General features: G+C 39.3%; 1 protein-coding gene across 2 annotated transcripts in view; it reads right to left on the reverse strand.

Annotated features, from left to right (window-relative positions):
* Positions 1–17,026, reverse strand: part of cacna2d2a (calcium channel, voltage-dependent, alpha 2/delta subunit 2a) — a 223,336-nt gene that overhangs the window by 101,291 nt on the left and 105,019 nt on the right. For both annotated transcript variants that reach the window (XM_034300325.2, XM_034300328.2), the window contains one exon: positions 14,053–14,112. In XM_034300325.2, coding sequence (XP_034156216.1) covers positions 14,053–14,112 — 60 coding nt within the window. The remainder of the gene's footprint in view (positions 1–14,052; positions 14,113–17,026) is intronic.

The raw sequence follows: 17,026 nt of genomic DNA on the forward strand, positions 1-17,026 counted from the left end.
CCGGGAGTCCAAGAGAGCAAACCTGGCTGTGCTTTCAGGATGGGAAGGATGTTATACTCTCTCTCTCTCTCTCTCTCTCTCTTATGCATGCAGAAGCAGGCGGATAGCGCTTTCCTCTGAGTGTGTTATGCCGTCCTGTGACACAGCATGAGCAGCAGTTTGAAAAGTTGCGCTTGGCTGGCTTCACGTGTCTTAGAGGAAACACGTGGTGGCCTTCACACTGCCAAATTGGAAGCTGTTGTATGATAAAGTAAAAACAGGGAGAAAATTGGGGGAAAATGTCTTCTAATATCCTGCTATCTTAGGAGCATTAGTATCTAATGCTTTCCTTCCCTCTTTATGGGTTTCTCTTTTCTTACTTCCTCTCTCTTTCCTTTGGGTTACCATTCACTCTTTTGCAAAAAAAAATAAAAATTCCCCCTTTGGTTTTCTACTAAGACTTCACTTTCGTCCTGTTTGTCTCTATATCTTGTCTACTCAACTATGTCTAGATTGTATTAAAGGATTTATAACTCTGACTTCCTTTCCTCATCTCTCCATTCTCCTTTCTTCTTCCCCTCTTGGCTCTTTAAAGAAGAGCTTGTCCAGCCGCCCCCTCTTCAGAGCTGACCTAAGAGTGGCCAATCAACAATCAGCAGCAGGCAGTGAGAAACATGTTATTTGTGAACCCGTAATCATTCCCATTGCAAAAGCACTGATGTCCCTCTAAATCTCCACCAACGTTTTAGGAGACCGGTGCTGGCCAAGGACACGTGAGGGATACAGACAGAGAGAGAGAGAGAGAGAGACAGAGAGAAAACATAAACCTGAGCACCAAGTACACACAGATAAGTGATTTTCCAATGATCGCAAATAAACTGCATAAGATGAAAGATAAGAAGCTGAAGTATAATGTCCATCAGGACAAGAACGCTTACACTGAGCAAGGTTTGTAAGATATAACAATAATATCATCCCTACACAATATTGCTTTCCCATGATAACCAGTGCCAATTATTGCAGATTGTATGATATTACCAGACCTACCAACCATTATACATTTTATCTACGAGCTCCGCAAAAACATCAGGGTACACCAGGGTTAAAGTTGAGGTGCACTGCATTATGGGTATTGTAGTTTGGGGTGGGGGTGGAGGCTGTGAGAGAGTGTGTGTGTGAGCCGTAGAGAGTTTGCTAGACTGCATATTTTTATTTTGTTTTTGTCTGTGGAAGTCAAACCGACTGGAATAAATTCAGCAGCAGACTCTTCTGACTCATCAACGTAAAGGGAAAAGACCTGAAAGTATGGAAATTACCCCAGAGTGGCAGAAAGTTTAGATTCTGAAATTATGTGAAATATTATCAGTATATATTCGACTTAGCTAAAATTACACACACACATATATTTAACATCATATATTTACTATATTTATTAGCTGACAGTGAAAACCAAAATGGTCAAAATAGCTCTTTCAGTTTTCGGCTGAAAGAGAAAAAAAGGACAAAGCTTTTGATCCAAAAAGATTACATAGGCCTACACTGAAGCCTCAAATCTATCACTTTACAAATAATGTTAAAGGTGATGAAAATTAAAAGGTGATTAAATATGCTTTTTTTTTAACCAGCTCTCTGCTTATCAACACTGAGAACAGATCAATCTAATGCCAAACATTAGAAAACCGATTTGTAAAAGGATTATATCGAAATATGATGTTATGTTTTTTTAACTGTAAAAGCTGACAATGAGCAGATCGACTACTCTTTCAAAACATACATCCTTTTGACTAAATTTAATAGCCTTATCTGACAGTTTCTTAACCAGTGGCAATTAATTTTTGCAAAGGGCGTGACCTCAAGCATTGGCATAAAACCATGGGCACTAATATGGAGTTAGTCCTCCTTTAGGTGCCATAATAACCTCCACTGTTCTGGGAAGGATTTCCAATAGATTTTGGAGCGTGGCTGTGGGGATTTGTGCTCATTCAGCCACAAGAGCATTAATGAGGTCAGGAACCGATGTTGGGCCAGGAGGCATGCATTTGGCATTTCAGTTCATCCCAAAGGTGTTCAGTGGGGTTGAGGTCAGTGCTCTGTGCAGGCCACTTGACACCAGCCTTGGCAAACCATATCTTCATGGATCTTCATGGATCTCGCTTTGTGCATAGGGGCACTGTCATGCTGGAACATGTTTGGGCCCTTTAGTTCCAGTGAAGGGAAATTGCAATTCTACAGCATACAAAGACATCTTATACAATTGGGTGCTTCCAGCTTTGTGGTAACAGTTTGGGGAAAGAACTACATATGGGTGTGCTGGTTAGGTATCAAACTTTTGGCCATATAATGAACAACTAAATGTTATATTGCAGTCGCTAATATGTGGTATTTCAAAGTCTGCATCAGTGGCTCTTTTTTTGTTTTCACATGACTGTGACTCTGTTCACTGCCATGATCAAATTAAAATATTTTTGTTCCTATAACATGGAATGAGTAGTGATACATACAAGACAGAGCTCAATATGCAAATAAGGAAAGAGTCATTAGTCATTAGAACATAAGATCACTCACTGAGCCAAATGACGTGCGTCTGCATAATAAATAATCTAACAATAAGGTCAACTGAAACTAGGTGACATACTTTTACCTCAAGTTAAAACACCAGGCTCTGCAATAGTCTTTAACAGCTCAGTAAAACAGTCTGAGTGCAATATGAATGTGGGGATGTGTGTGTTATCCCCATTGGTATGAGAGCCGTAACTTCACCCAATACCATCTCCTCACTCCACATGCTCTCCAACCAGACCAAATTCTGGACACACACACACAAACACACACACTCAAGAGTCCTTCATGGGGGTTTTGGTGTGTGATGAGGTGGGCTGCTGTCCTCTGGAGCGTAGCTATGTGGATTTGGTGGCATATTGATCTCGCTCCTAGCCTCTGTGAAGGGATCGATGGTGCGGTTTTACACACGAGAGAGCACCGGCACTTTGCAGAACCAAAGTTTCTTTCAGTGCGGCTCTGGCCCAGGGGACCATGGCAAGGCAGAGACTTAGAGAAGCTCCCAAGCCCAGAAAGCTTGGGTCCGATTTAGAAGAGTATGTAACAGGTAACTTTGCTTTCTTGTCTCTTTGTGCACACTGCTCTTTTATGTCTGATGTTGTTTTTCACTGTGTTGCTGCATTAGTTAGTGCCTGCTTTATGTCACTCTCTGTTTCAGTAGTTATAGTGTAGTGTAGTAGCTACTTCACCATGATCAGGAGCAACACGTTTTGGACGGGACACCAGTCCATCGCATCACACTCATTCAGGTAGGCGTTTATGAGAGTAGACAATCCACTTAGCGATATGTAAACACTAGTATGCCTAAACACTATTTTCCTTTTTCCTTCTAAAAGTGACACTGTCCGTATTGGAAAGAAGCAACATTCAGGGAATTTTTTAGTATTGTAGTATTGTATACTATATATCTGATGCATTTTTTTGCAATTGGGCCAAAAAGTGTGGTTTTGTCTCACCAGCAAAAAAAAGTGCAGTTCTGTCCCGTACTCAGCAAAGTTTTCAGAGTATTTTTTTCAGAGTCATTGTATTCAGACTTGGCTTATGCAGGTGCTTAAGCTGATTTTCTGGGCGGCCCTTCAGGTTATTAGAATTACTTGCGTGTACTTTATGCCTCCGAGGTTGTCAGATTTTTCATCAGAAATGGGGTGTTTCTAAAGTATTCGCTTTCAATAGCCTTTTAAATTGAAAAATCATAATAATAATAATAATATGATGATACATGTACACTATATGGCCAAATGTTTGTGGACGCCTGACTGACACACCCATATGTAGTTCTTCCCCAAACTGTTGCCACAAAGTTTGAAGCACCCAATTGTCAAAGATGCTGTAACATTACAATTTCCCTTCACTGGAACTTAGAGGCCCAAACCTGTTCCAGCATGACAATGCCCCTATGCACAATGCGAGCTCCATGAAGACATGGTTTGCCAAAGCTGGAATGCAAAAATTGAGTGGCCTGCACAGAGCCCTGACCTCAACTAGATGTGTTTGTGAATGAATGAGCAAAAATCCCCACAGCCATGCTCCAAAATCTAGTGGAAAGCCTTCCAAGAAGAGTGGAGGTTATTATAACGGCAAAGGAAGACTAAATCTGGAATGGAATGAAATGGTGTGATTGTCCATATAGAGGACAAGCTTTAAAATAAACATCTACTAGGAGTCTAGTGTATTGCCAATATACTGGAAACAAAAATGGCTGTTTATAAAAACCAGTACATATGTTCTTTTTGCAAGATGACATAGAAGTACAGTGGCAGAAAGTGTGAATCTTAAGTAGGGGTGAAAAACAGTGTATCTACTGTTGATAGATTCAGCAAGTGACTGGACAGGCCATAAAAATATACCTTTTTTATAAACTATGAGCTGACAGTTAACTGAATGCATTTAACTTGTGTGAGATGACATTCTGTAGCTTTTGGAGTGTATATACAGCCCAAAGCTTGAACTTGTGCATGGGATACTGTGGTTAAATCAATCTGTCAGGTGCTGGATTTAAACTGAGCTGCTATCACACAAGAAAAGTTGATTTAATTTAAGAACAGAACTGCATGTAACTGAGACACGCCTCGGTTTTCTGGGCAAACTCCGCCACGAGCACGCATCTCACATTCTTCTAACACGCAACTGTCTGAGTAGAGCTTAGGTCTGGAGTTACAAATACTGTATATACAGATGTGCACAGTTTCAGTCTGATCTCCTCACTCAGTTTCCTCACTCTCCCTACATTACACATTTTGATTTAGCACAGTTGCCTAAAAGTTGTTTATTTCAAGCACATGTTTTGCGAAGGTCTCCCACACAAGATTGTGTTAAGACTCAGCAAGGGAAGGAAATATGTGTTGATGAGAGAAAGAGAGAAAAAGCGAGAGATACAGTAGGTGAACCCTTGAGGAGAGACACTTTAGCAAATTACAGCTAGTGCCGCAATCAGGAAGCTGAAATTAACAAACCTGACGGGTCACCAAGGCAACTGCTGGAGGCAGCCGGCAAAGCAGCTGTGTGTGTGTGTGTGTGTGTGTGTGTGTGTGTGTGTGTGTGCGAGGGTCTGTGTGTATGTCTGTCTATGTGCATGTACATATCACAGGTGGTGGTTTTTTTTGATATTTTAATCAGTTCCTACATGTGTGTGTCTTTCTCCTTTCATACAACAGCACCACTGATGTGGTAGGACAGATGCCCGCACACAAACTTTCTTTTAATGCACATGAAGCCTGTCATTAACTATTCATGCCAAAATGACAGCCTCTCAGTGCACTAGTAGGAAAATGCTAAGACTATCTCTCTGTAACCTAGACGATACTGCTGAAGGTCCAGCTGAAGCCAAACGACGTACATACCTAAATATATCCAATTTTATTTGTACTAATTGGTAATCATTGTTTCGCTTTCAAACTGAAACTGTTCATTTAGGACAGATTGTATAATTAAATCAACAAAGAATGCATATACACACACACGCACACACACATATATATACACTTTTATATACATACACACATTTAAAATGCAAGGCAGGGATCAGCCCGAAAATAGACCTCCTTTCGCCTGAATGGTTTCCCTTCAAGATGAATTTTTCAGCCTGCTGAGGGACAACTACAGAGGGCATCCCTTTTTTTTTTCCTTTGTAGAGCCAATTATCTCAAACAAAAGCTTTATTACACACAGTTGTGCTGAGTTGCTGTGGGCAACAGCACTATTGCTACTAGCTGCAGTACCTCCTCCAACCACCAACACGTAGACGCTTGATGAGATAACATTAGCTAAAGGAGGTATATAAGACGAGGCATGCATGAAAGGAGACGAACAGTTATACATATTTGTCTACTGTGTATTTATCGATGTAGGAAGATGCCGAATGGAGAACATGAATACACTGCATGAGCAATCTACTCGTGAGTATGCACTGAGAAAAAGCAGAGTGCATGTACTGCATGTGTGTTGTCAAGCACAAGGGCTTTTTCACAATAATGTAGACTACTGCATGCACACATACACACGTGCTTGACTTATGATGAAAGGTTTGATTGATTAGAGAATGATGATTACAGTAAATGGCCTGGAAGATGGTTCCTTCTCCCATCACCTATCTCTCTCTCTCTCTCTTTCTCTCTCTCTCTCTCTCTCTCCATCTGTAGAGTGCCTCTCGTCTTTCCCCTAATGGCACAGCTATTAGTGCTAATGCATTTCAAACATACAGCAGCTGTCACGTTCGGATGGAAAGCTCACGTCCTCCCTCTCTTGTTCCATCTCTTTCGTTCTCTCCGTCATTCTTTCCTTTTCTCTCGCCTTCTAACACGTCTAATCAAACAGGTTGATGTGCAAAATAAAGCACTTGCTCTACTGCAGTTATATGTCGACGCTCTCATTTGCAGTCTGAGACTAAAGTAATGTTTATAATGAAGAGATTATGTGTCTTTGGCCTTATAAGCGTATATTTAAATTAAATAACGCATGCAACGAGTGAGCTAATGTGAGCTAAAAGATTTTTTTACACTCTGCTTTGTTTCAAATATATTAGGCTACTTTTTCCTTTTTAAAACATTGGTTTCAACATTATCAGCTGCTATAAATTTAATATTTGGCGAAGCCTCCCCTGGAAATAACAGCATTGGAGACACCTCCTGTAATGTTTACCAAGGAGGGAGAGGGACTCGTAGAGGGAACACACTTGTAGAGGGATCTTGTACCATCCGCCTCTTTTATATTCTTCCATTTGTGCATGTACAGTGTCATCTTCAACTCAAACCTGAGGTTTAGGAGACTGGTTATTGGAAAAAAAAAAAAAAAAAAAAAGAATTTGTATTTCACCAACCTTTTCTTTGTTGATTTTTAAGTACGTCTGTATATATGATCCATCTAGGGTTTTTTTTCCTCACATTATGCTGCACTGTATTTATTATTATTATTATTATTATTTATTCTTTTACTCATGGACACATCCTAATGACCCTCACTTTATGATCATCACCTGCACTACGACCACTTTACTTACTTTTGTTGCTACTTGGCATTTTATGTTATTCTTACTTAATTTAGTTTACTAAGTATTGCAATCTGTGTTCTCTGTGCCCTTGTAATTTCTGTTGTTTATTGTACTGCTGCATCAAAACAATTTCCCTCAGGAGTCAATAAAATGATCTATCTATCTATCCATCTATCCATCCATCCATCCATGGGGTGAAAAAATCCTCATAATAAAATTTGTACCTGCTGCACGAGAGCTACAAGTTGAAATAACGCTCATGTAATGTCTTATTATGTGCCTCGACAGCACAATACAGCATGAATATTGTAGTTTTTTATTTTTATTTTTAGGAATATGAGCTTATTGTAGGCAGTGGCAGTGCTAAAGCAGCGCTGTTACCACATCTGTGTGAAATGGACTTTAAACAGGTTTATTTAGTGGTCAGTTGCAGTCAGAGGTCCATCAGCTTATTAATAGTCATGCTCGTTTTTGTTAGTGTGAAAAGTCAACATTGTCTTTTTAATTCAGTGTAGTTGCATGTTATGAATCGTATGATGTACTGAAGGTTTAGAAATAAAATGCACAGTGGACAGTTACTGGAACCAATGATCAGCTGAATTCAGTCTGTTAAATAGTGTGTAAAGATGGTGTAAATAGCGTCTGAACTAATTTGTGACTGATTTTAGTCATTTTGTATCAAAATCCTTTACATGATATTCAGATGCAGTTTCAAGACACTAAAAGAGACCAGATGATAGAACTGTATTGGTCTGATGAACTATTTACGCCTTATTTACTAACATCTGAGTAATTTAATTTAATAGGAGAATTTGAATACATATACTTGCAGTGAGACATAATTATTAGCTAGCAGTCGGGTAGAAGATTAACACCAAGATTCCTGCATTAATCAACAGAAAAACAGGTCACAAACCAAATCTGACGGAGCGGTGAGCCCAAATGACCTTGAGAAATAAGACGCAATAAACCACTTTAATATCCATTTCACACGCTATTGCGTTCAGATGGATTTAAACGCGCCTCAGTCCCACTTCTGCTGTTGAGATTACTGCGAGCACAATGAGTCCTCACCACAACAGCCCACTGTAACGGCCATAATGGCCGACTGGCACATTCGTTACAATGACTGGACTTATAAGAGCGGCTGGGAGACGCAGCCATGGAGAAATTCTTAAGAGGAAAAATCAAATCTGCAATCATAACAAGTCACAGGTAGTGCTAAAACTGGGAGTGTTATTGCTAGCTTCATGACTTTGAGTTTAATAGCCCTTAGAAATAACATGCTGTGTAGAGTTGCTAGTACATCTACACCATACTATACACATTTAGGAAACTAACAGTCGTAGTTAGAAACATTGTGTAACGCTTATAGTGTAACAGACTAGAACCAGACAACTTTAAAGGACAGTGGGCCTCATTTATATTTTATCTTTTAGTAAAGTTTTGTGTAGATGTTTTCTTAGGATACACCAAACTAAAAATTCCACACAATTTAAAAAAAAAAAATTGGCAACACTGATTTCCTTCAGATTAATTTTTTTCTCTGTATTAATTCCGTATGTACAACTGAAATGAATAAGTAATTTTAACAGTATAATCTGTATAAAATTGCTGTAACTTGTCGCCAGTCATATGATTTGAAGCCTGTTGCTTGAAGCTTTCATTAGTGAGTCTCCTTTTGTGTAAAAAAAAAACCACACAAACTCAGGAGTTCTCTTAGGATAAGAACGTCTTTCCGAATGTACTGGATGTTCATGAATGCCAAACTTCTCGTCTAAATGCTACGAACAAGTTATGAATAAATTAGTTTGTACCCAGCTTACTAAATGAGGCCTAATGTGTGAAATTTCACCTGTTAAGAGGTGTTTGTGAGCTCTGAAGACAGTTGGGCTTTGGCCCAAAGGAATGCCGAGACATCTGACCTCAGGAGAGTTATTTCAGACAGTAACCTGAGCTCAGGATTGAACCGAGGACACTGGAGCTGTGAGGCACCATGCCACCTTTACTCTAGATTTGTGATCAGCATTAATCAAATCAGACACTGGACAACTAAAAGCAACAGCTAAGCTAAACATGTAACTGATTATAATTAGGCAGTTAGGCTCATGTTGATCTAACCATTGGTTATGAAATTCACTTCGAATGTATGCTGTTGTATTATATATACAGTTAGGTCCGGAAGTATTTGGACAATGACAGAGTTTTTGTGATTTTGCCTTTATACACCATCACAATGGATTTGAAATAAAACAATCAAGATGTGATCGAAGTGTAGACTTTCAGCTTTATTTTAAGCGGTTCTACAAAAATATGGCATTTACCATTTAGGAATTACAGCCATTTTCAACAAAGTACCAAAGTTAATCTTGGTTTCATCAGTCCAAAGAATCTTATTCCAGAATATGGGAGGCTTTTTTAGATGTTTTCTGGCAAAGTCTAATCTGCCTTTCCTACTCTTGAATGTTAGCAGTGGTTTGCACCTTGTAAACCCTCTGTATTTACATTCATGAAGGCGTCTCTTGATTGTAGATTTTGACAATGATACGCCTACCTTCTCCAGAGTATTCTTGACTTCTGTTGATTATGTGAAGGGGTTTTTCTTCACCAAGGAAAGGATTCTGCGATCATCCACTTTAGTTGTCTTCCGTGGTCTTCCAGGCCTTTCGATGTTGTTGAGCTCTGCAGTGCTTTCTTTCTTTTTAAGAATGTACCCAACTGTTGATTTGGCCACACCTAAGGTTTTTGCTATCTCTTTTATAGATTTATGTTGTTTTTTTTTTCAGCTTAATGATGGCCTCTTTCACTTGCATTGAGATCTCCTTGGACTTCATATTGGTAGCTCCAGTCGAACAGCTGCCAAATGCCAACTCAATACCTGATATCAACCCCAGACCTTTTATCTGCTTCATTTGTCTTGAAGTAACGAGGGAATGGACTGCACCTGGTCAATTAACTTCTTGTCAGTCAATTGTCCAAATACCTTTGAGTCCCTGAAAATGGAAGTACTTTGCTTAAAATGGCTGTAATTCCTAAATGGTAAATGCCATATTTTTGTGGAACCTCTTAAAATAAAGCTGAAAGTCTACACTTCGATCGCATCTTGATTGTTTTATTTCAAATCCATTGTGGTGGTGTGTAAAGGCAAAATCACAAAAACTCCGTCATTGTCCAAATACTTCCAGACCTGACTGTATATAATATATCATATCCCTTGCAGAAAGCCGATGACCCAATGATATCACCAAACTGTTGCATTCTTTTTTTGTGATGCTTTTCTAGGTTTGTACTGTAGCTTCCTTCAGTTGTTGTTTGTTTTGGGGGAGTTTCCCCCTTCAGTCTCCTCTTCAGGAGGTGAAATTCATGCTCAAGATCTGGTGATTGACTTGGTCAGTCTAAAACCTTCCAGTGTTTTCCCTGACGAAGCCCTTTGTTGTGTTTTGGGTCATTGTCTTGCTGCATGATGAAGTTCCTCCCAATCAGACTGGATGTTTCTGTAGTTCTGAATGTTTCTGTAGACTTCTGAATTCATTCTGCTGCTACCATCATGAGTTATATCATCAATAAAGATTAGTGAGCCTGTTCCAGAAGCAGCCATGCACGCAGTTAACTGATGAGCTTCATGAGCAGATCCTTTCTTTCTCCTCACTTTAGCCTTTCCATCACTTCGGTAGAGGTTAATCTTGGTACCAGAAATTTTGTGGCTCATCTCTGTATTTCTTTTCTGAATTCCAATCTGGCTTTTATGATTTCTACTGCTTCTTGTGGTTTGCATCTTGTGGTATGGGCTCTATATTCTGCTCTCGAATTCTTCTTCGAAGAGTGGATTATGATACCTTCATCCCTGCCCTGTGGATGTTGTTGGTGATGTAACTGACTATTGTTGTGGGGTTTTTCTTCACAGCTCTCACAATGTTTCTGTCATCAACTGCTGTTGTTTTCCTTGGCTGACCTGTTCCAAGTCTGATGGTGGTCATTAGTACACTAGTGGTTTCTTTCTTTTTCAGGAAATTCCATATTGTCATATTGGCTGTGCCTAATGCTTGTGCAAAGGCTCTGATCAATTTTCCCTCTTTTCTCAGCTTCAAAATGGCTTGCTTTTGTCCCACAGACAGCTCTCTGGTCTTCATGATGGTTTATCCTTCACAGGCTAAACCCAGGGCTCAAACCAAGAGTAAACATTCAGATCTATTAATTGTTTAAACAATCAATCTAACAGAACATACTTGGGCAGCAAGAAACACCTGTCAGTCACATGTCCCAATATTTCTGATCACTTGAAAAATGGGTGGGTTCAAACAAAAGGTGTCATGTTTTAAGTTGTTTAAAACTTCTAGATGTAAATATCAGGATACGAAAGCTGAAATTCTGATCTATCGTCTCATATTCATCAGTTGATCTCAAACCCAAATGTCTTCAGGTTATAGCAAAAACTGAATTAGCCTTGCAGTTCCAGTACTTTTGAAGGCGACTGTCTAGTCCCTGTGAAAACGAGCTTCGGTGTGGAAATAGCTTTTTTTTTAAACCGAGCACTAAGTGCTTTTTTGCATTAAGACAGTGTGGCTATTTCTAATATTCAGATGAAAAAACATGCAGGGCTGTGTACAAAATACTCAGTGTTTAGGTGCAGAATGATAGAGCCTAATGGCGCTACTTCCCACGGGATTGCAAGCAGATGCACCAGACTATGTAGGAGAGGTGTGTATGTACACAGTGTACATACACACACACATACATACACACATACATGCATACATACATACATACAGACTCACACTTTTATTTTTACTATTCTACATTATTATACAATTTTGTGTATGTTTTACGTACGCTTCTCTCTCTCCCTTTCCTTCCATCTGTCTTTTTCTCTCAGTCTTTCTGTCTCCCTCCAACTGCTTTAACATGCTTTTCACTCTGGGTCCCTAATGTGCCCAAAAAGCATGGAGGCCTAATCTAATTACAGTGTCAGTCAGCAGTCTTCAGCCAAAAAAAGGAAACAGCGAACATTTGCCAAACAAGAAAGAGAGAGAAAGAGAGACAGAGAGAGAGAGAGAGAGAGAGAGAGAGAGAGAGCAAGCCAGAATCACCAAAGACACTTGTCCTAGCTAAAGGACATGTCTCGTCCCCCTCTCTCGCGTGAAGGTGCTGAAATGGTTTGGGCCTCCACAGTGCTTCATTACCTGGGCTAATTATAAAAGCAAATGAAATCAGCCCCGTGATACATTATTAATGCCCGCACCCCCATTAGGTCTCATTTGCAGTGTTTGCAACAATATGACATTTTCAAACTGTTTTCATGGCTGATTAGAAATGAGGAGGGCTGATAACAGGGTGGAGAGGGAAAGAGAGAGAGGTGGGGAGAGAGGAAAGATACGAACGGGTACAGAGAGTGAGGAAGAGAGAAACGTGGCGAGCGAAAAAATAAGAAGGAACTTAAAAAGAGAGGTGTGTTTTTGGCATCCAGCTGTGTTTTAAATCAGAAAGAATGAAAGGGAGGGAAAAAAAAACAGATGAACAAGAGACAAAAGACGAGTATTTTACCCGTGCAATGCGTGACGCCATTTTAACAGAACACACAGAGGCGAGTGTTTTAAAAGCATGTAATGTCTGTGTGCATGCATGTGATAGTATAAAATGTGCATTTAGTTGCAGAGCTCTAAGCGAGGAGTGTGTGGCGTGATAGGCAGCTCTCTCCCCGCCTCCCTGTGAGTGCAGTGGCTAAGCAGCCATGAACAGAAATGGGCTCTCACGGTGAGGAGGTTTCATAATTATTAGCTTTAGAGTCTTTTCTCAAATATCCCTCGGGAGGCATGGGGTTAAAATTCCATTTGTAGGAAGTGTAGCATGACAGCAAGCATGGTCTCCCTGGAGACAGACGGCAGAGTGTGTGTGCCGCCAGTGTTTTTGTAAAGGATATTTGGAGTACGTAGCTGTGAATAGGGGTTAGAATATACAATAATGGTGTTTGCATGTGCTTAAAAGTGCTCTTGGATGATCAGCTGCTGCACTCTTTGACTTTGGCCTTTATGATTATTATGCGGGACGTGATCACATGACAGCAACTGACAGCAACTCACTTATCAGTCAGTGTTAGTACTTCATTTTCTAGAACAGAGGTATTCAAACTGTGGGGCGTACCTCAGGGGTATGGGTGATGGGCTGAGATGGAAGATAAATATTTAAAAGACTATCAGATGTGCCAGGCTTTACATATTTTGCATACGAGCTCTGCATTTGAAAGCCAATGGACATTTGCGCAAGTTTTTCATACTCTCCGATATTAACCGAAGCCCCGCCCTTTCCTCCATTTCACACTACTAATGTTCTGGATTTGATGATAATGTTAAACAATACTGCCCACTTTACTTGGTTGTCTCATGGTGGTACCTTTCCACTAATGGATGAAATAATAGGGGGTGGAAAAATTATGCATTGTAACAGCTGTATGTGTGCATTAATTCTATTTAATTCTGTACCTACAAACTGCACCTATGTAGCAGGTTTAAGGTCCAGTGTGTGGAATTTCCATGAATCCTATATAGGTTTTTATAAAACATTAAGACACCCTCCTAGGCATTTATGTATGGTACAACTTTAGCTAACATAACTCTTGTCTTGGTAATCGCTCTTAAATGATGGCAGAGGCAAGTGCTTAGCTATATAAATTAAAATAGGACTAGTTTGCATTATTTATGGCAAATTATTGGCCCATAATTTAGTCATTTCCCACCATCCATGGGGGTCATAAGACTTGCGTAACAAGTGTGTATCAGCAATGGAGAGTCAGTAAGTCGCCTTTTGACAAAAAGTCTATTTTTAACTATAATATAGTTAATATAGTTATAGATGTGTTCAAAGTTTCTTTTTTAATCACTGTGCCTCAATGACTGTTCCTAACAAAATAATGGGGCTTTATCACTATCATAGTCTTACACTAATTTATAGGATGTAGGTAATTGAATGCATATCGGTGCAGTCCACATGACTACAGGACAGGATTGGAACACAATAAATACAGGTACACTTACTGTAATGTTGTCCCGCCAGGGGTGCAATGTCTGGATCTGTTCCGCCTCCCTGGCCAGCTTCTGTAGAACATAAAAGGTTAAAAGGTCAGGGGTTAGGCTGTAGGGGTTAAAGGTTATATTTCATTGTATTGATATTGAATTTTTTTATCTAGCAGACAAATACAAAAGCAAAATAGGGGAGCCAAGGCTACAGGAAACACAACATTAGCAAAAGCTTTATAAAAAAAGGAACTGTATGTTGGGACTCTAGTGTATAATTGAGAATTTCAAAGTAATTAAATAGTCAACACATTGCTAAAAGAGTAATAAACAATAGCATAATGTGATCCTAGGCACCCAGATAATAACTAGTTCCTGACAGATTATTTGCTAAACTAATTGTTTCCTGGATCTGCACAGAGCTCAGAGATTGTGCATGAGATAGTAGTGTTTAAGAAGCCTGGAACACAGAGCACACCCTGGCCAGACTTCCTGAAGCAAGGGCAATGATTTATAACTGCTAGAAATAGTTTATATTTCAGCAAAAATTTCAGCTGCCCCTACACATAAGTCACAAACATTTCTAAGGAACAATAAAAGGATTATTGAATAGGTAGTATTTCTACACAAGAAACATTAAGGTTTCCCCCAGAGGGAGAGACATAATAATGGGTAATATTGCTATACAGTGGATCTAGCTAGTTTTCATTTTTAAAAAGGCCTCTTTTTAAAATGTATCCACTTAAAGTTCCACTTTTCCAGTTCTAAAATAAGTTCCACCTTCACCTAGCTCTTTTATAGTCTATATTTCTATATACATAATCTATATTTCTACTTCTGTAACATAGCTACACTTATTATGTTTGTTTGTATGTATGTGTATGTCTGTTTTTTATTTTTATTTCTATATAGTTTCTGTTATCTTGGCATTCAATGTGCACAGCAAAGAAAGAATTTCATAGTTCAGGGAAACTTGGTTTCCTCACTGTGCACATGACAATAAACGCTTTGAATCTTGAATCTTTGAATCTAGCTCTGCCATTAGTTCCATTTCAAATACCAAATAACGGTATACATAAAACATATGTACCTGCATATACAGTGCACACTCAACATTAGGCTTCTGTGATATAACGATTTAATCTTCTCTACACGATTTTCCACAATATTCAGTAACATTTACTTCAATTCTAATATATTACCCAACCTGCCGTTTACCTTTATGCATTTTGCATTGGAGCTCCACGGTTTAACACTGGAGTATGCTAGTACAAGTTATCACTCAATACGCCAAAAGAGCAGTCTTCTTTTCCTTCTTCAAAACAGCACACGAGCCAATCGACATGTGAATCTTGTATGATTTGCGCAGGTGTTTTGAACTTTCCAATATTAACTGACACCGCCTGGAAGCCCCGCCCCCTTCCCCCATCTCACAAGCTTTTGACTAGACTCGATTAGACAACAGGTTTGTAAAAGGATATTGAAAAATGACCGTTTTTCGCTGTGAAACCACCTAAAAATCCACCATCCAGCTGAGTTTTTGCAATTGCCACTGCTCTCATGAAGTTCCTCACTGGACAGCTGATGTTACTACGCCCTGCTCTGCTCTGCTTAAACAGTGGAGATGGTGGAAATGCTTGTTTCCCTGTATTTTTTTCTGTTCTGTTCCATATTGAATATTCATAAATTGTTTATTACAATTTTTTAAGTGGTAAGTAGAGTAGCAACACATTATCCATTATCCATTATAGTATGATGTCATTTCATTGTGTTGTAGGCCCAAATCTTTACTATCCTATATTAGTTTTCCTTTATTTATTTGTGTGTGTGTGTTTTTTTTCTGTGATAAAAAATAGCTGTTAACAAACTAATAATAAAATGTCTCAAACCGTGCACGAAAGGAGCTCCAGTCTGGATCAACATTAAATTGCAAGTTACACTAAATCTCTTCAAAACAGGAGGTTTGTTTTTCTCTCATGTTCCCTTCATAATCCTCACAGCAAGAGCGTCTGGGTCACGTCCAGACTCAACCCACTCACACCTGCCCTCTTGTCATCTACCTGTAAGAGAGCAGGACGCCAACTCCCACACAAAATCACACGCTCAGACATGACGTCCTGTGCTCCCGTCCTCACAGCCTTTTTCCTTATGCTCACTAAACGACCAGCAGCACAGAACTGACGCTTACACACCGAGAAGACATTTAAATGAGGTCTTCACTATGCCAATTACATATGGAAAATTATATACAGCAGTTTCATCTTGGCTTTCAATGCTGTCCAGCATGTCGGTTCTGCACAAATATATTTCAGAATATTATCATAATAGCAACCGTTCAGGCAAGCAGGGCTAATTTAAGGGCAGCTATGTGTAATGGCGTGGCCATTAGAAGTAATGTGCATTTCAAATGACATGGCGCTCCCGTGGGCCAATTCCAGCTGTATTAAAACCATACTGCCACATACGAGATTGTTTTCAACAAACCTGAGGGCATTGATCATGTATTTTTAGTATGTCATCACCAGCTTGTAAGAACAATACTAGACCTATTGAGTCTGGTTCGTGATGTTCTACTCAATCAAACTCTCATCCCTCAAAGCTCAGCACTAAATATTCTATTTCATAAAACAATCAGTATCTAAAGTGCTTAAATATGAAAACACTGATTGGTCAGAAGTATTACACAGTCAAAATAATGAGACAAAATGAGTTCCAATTGACCAGAAATTGCTTAAGATGCCTCAAATATAGTAGTCTGTACACCACTCCATCTTCGGGGTTACATAAACTAGTCGACTGATATATTCTGCCGTGAGAGAAACAGCAAGGTAGACTAGATGAAACTATTTCTACAGTCAATTGCACATTGTATAAGAGTATTCTGGGAGTAGTCTTTTTTAAAATTATTTTTTGCTCTAATAGAACGTTATCACTTTGATATCACTTTGTATGTAGATGTTAGCACAAGATTGTTTAACAAGAACCTCATTCCTGC

Source organism: Pangasianodon hypophthalmus, chromosome 2, assembly GCF_027358585.1.
Source record: "Pangasianodon hypophthalmus isolate fPanHyp1 chromosome 2, fPanHyp1.pri, whole genome shotgun sequence".
NCBI classification, from domain to species: Eukaryota; Metazoa; Chordata; class Actinopteri; order Siluriformes; family Pangasiidae; genus Pangasianodon; species Pangasianodon hypophthalmus.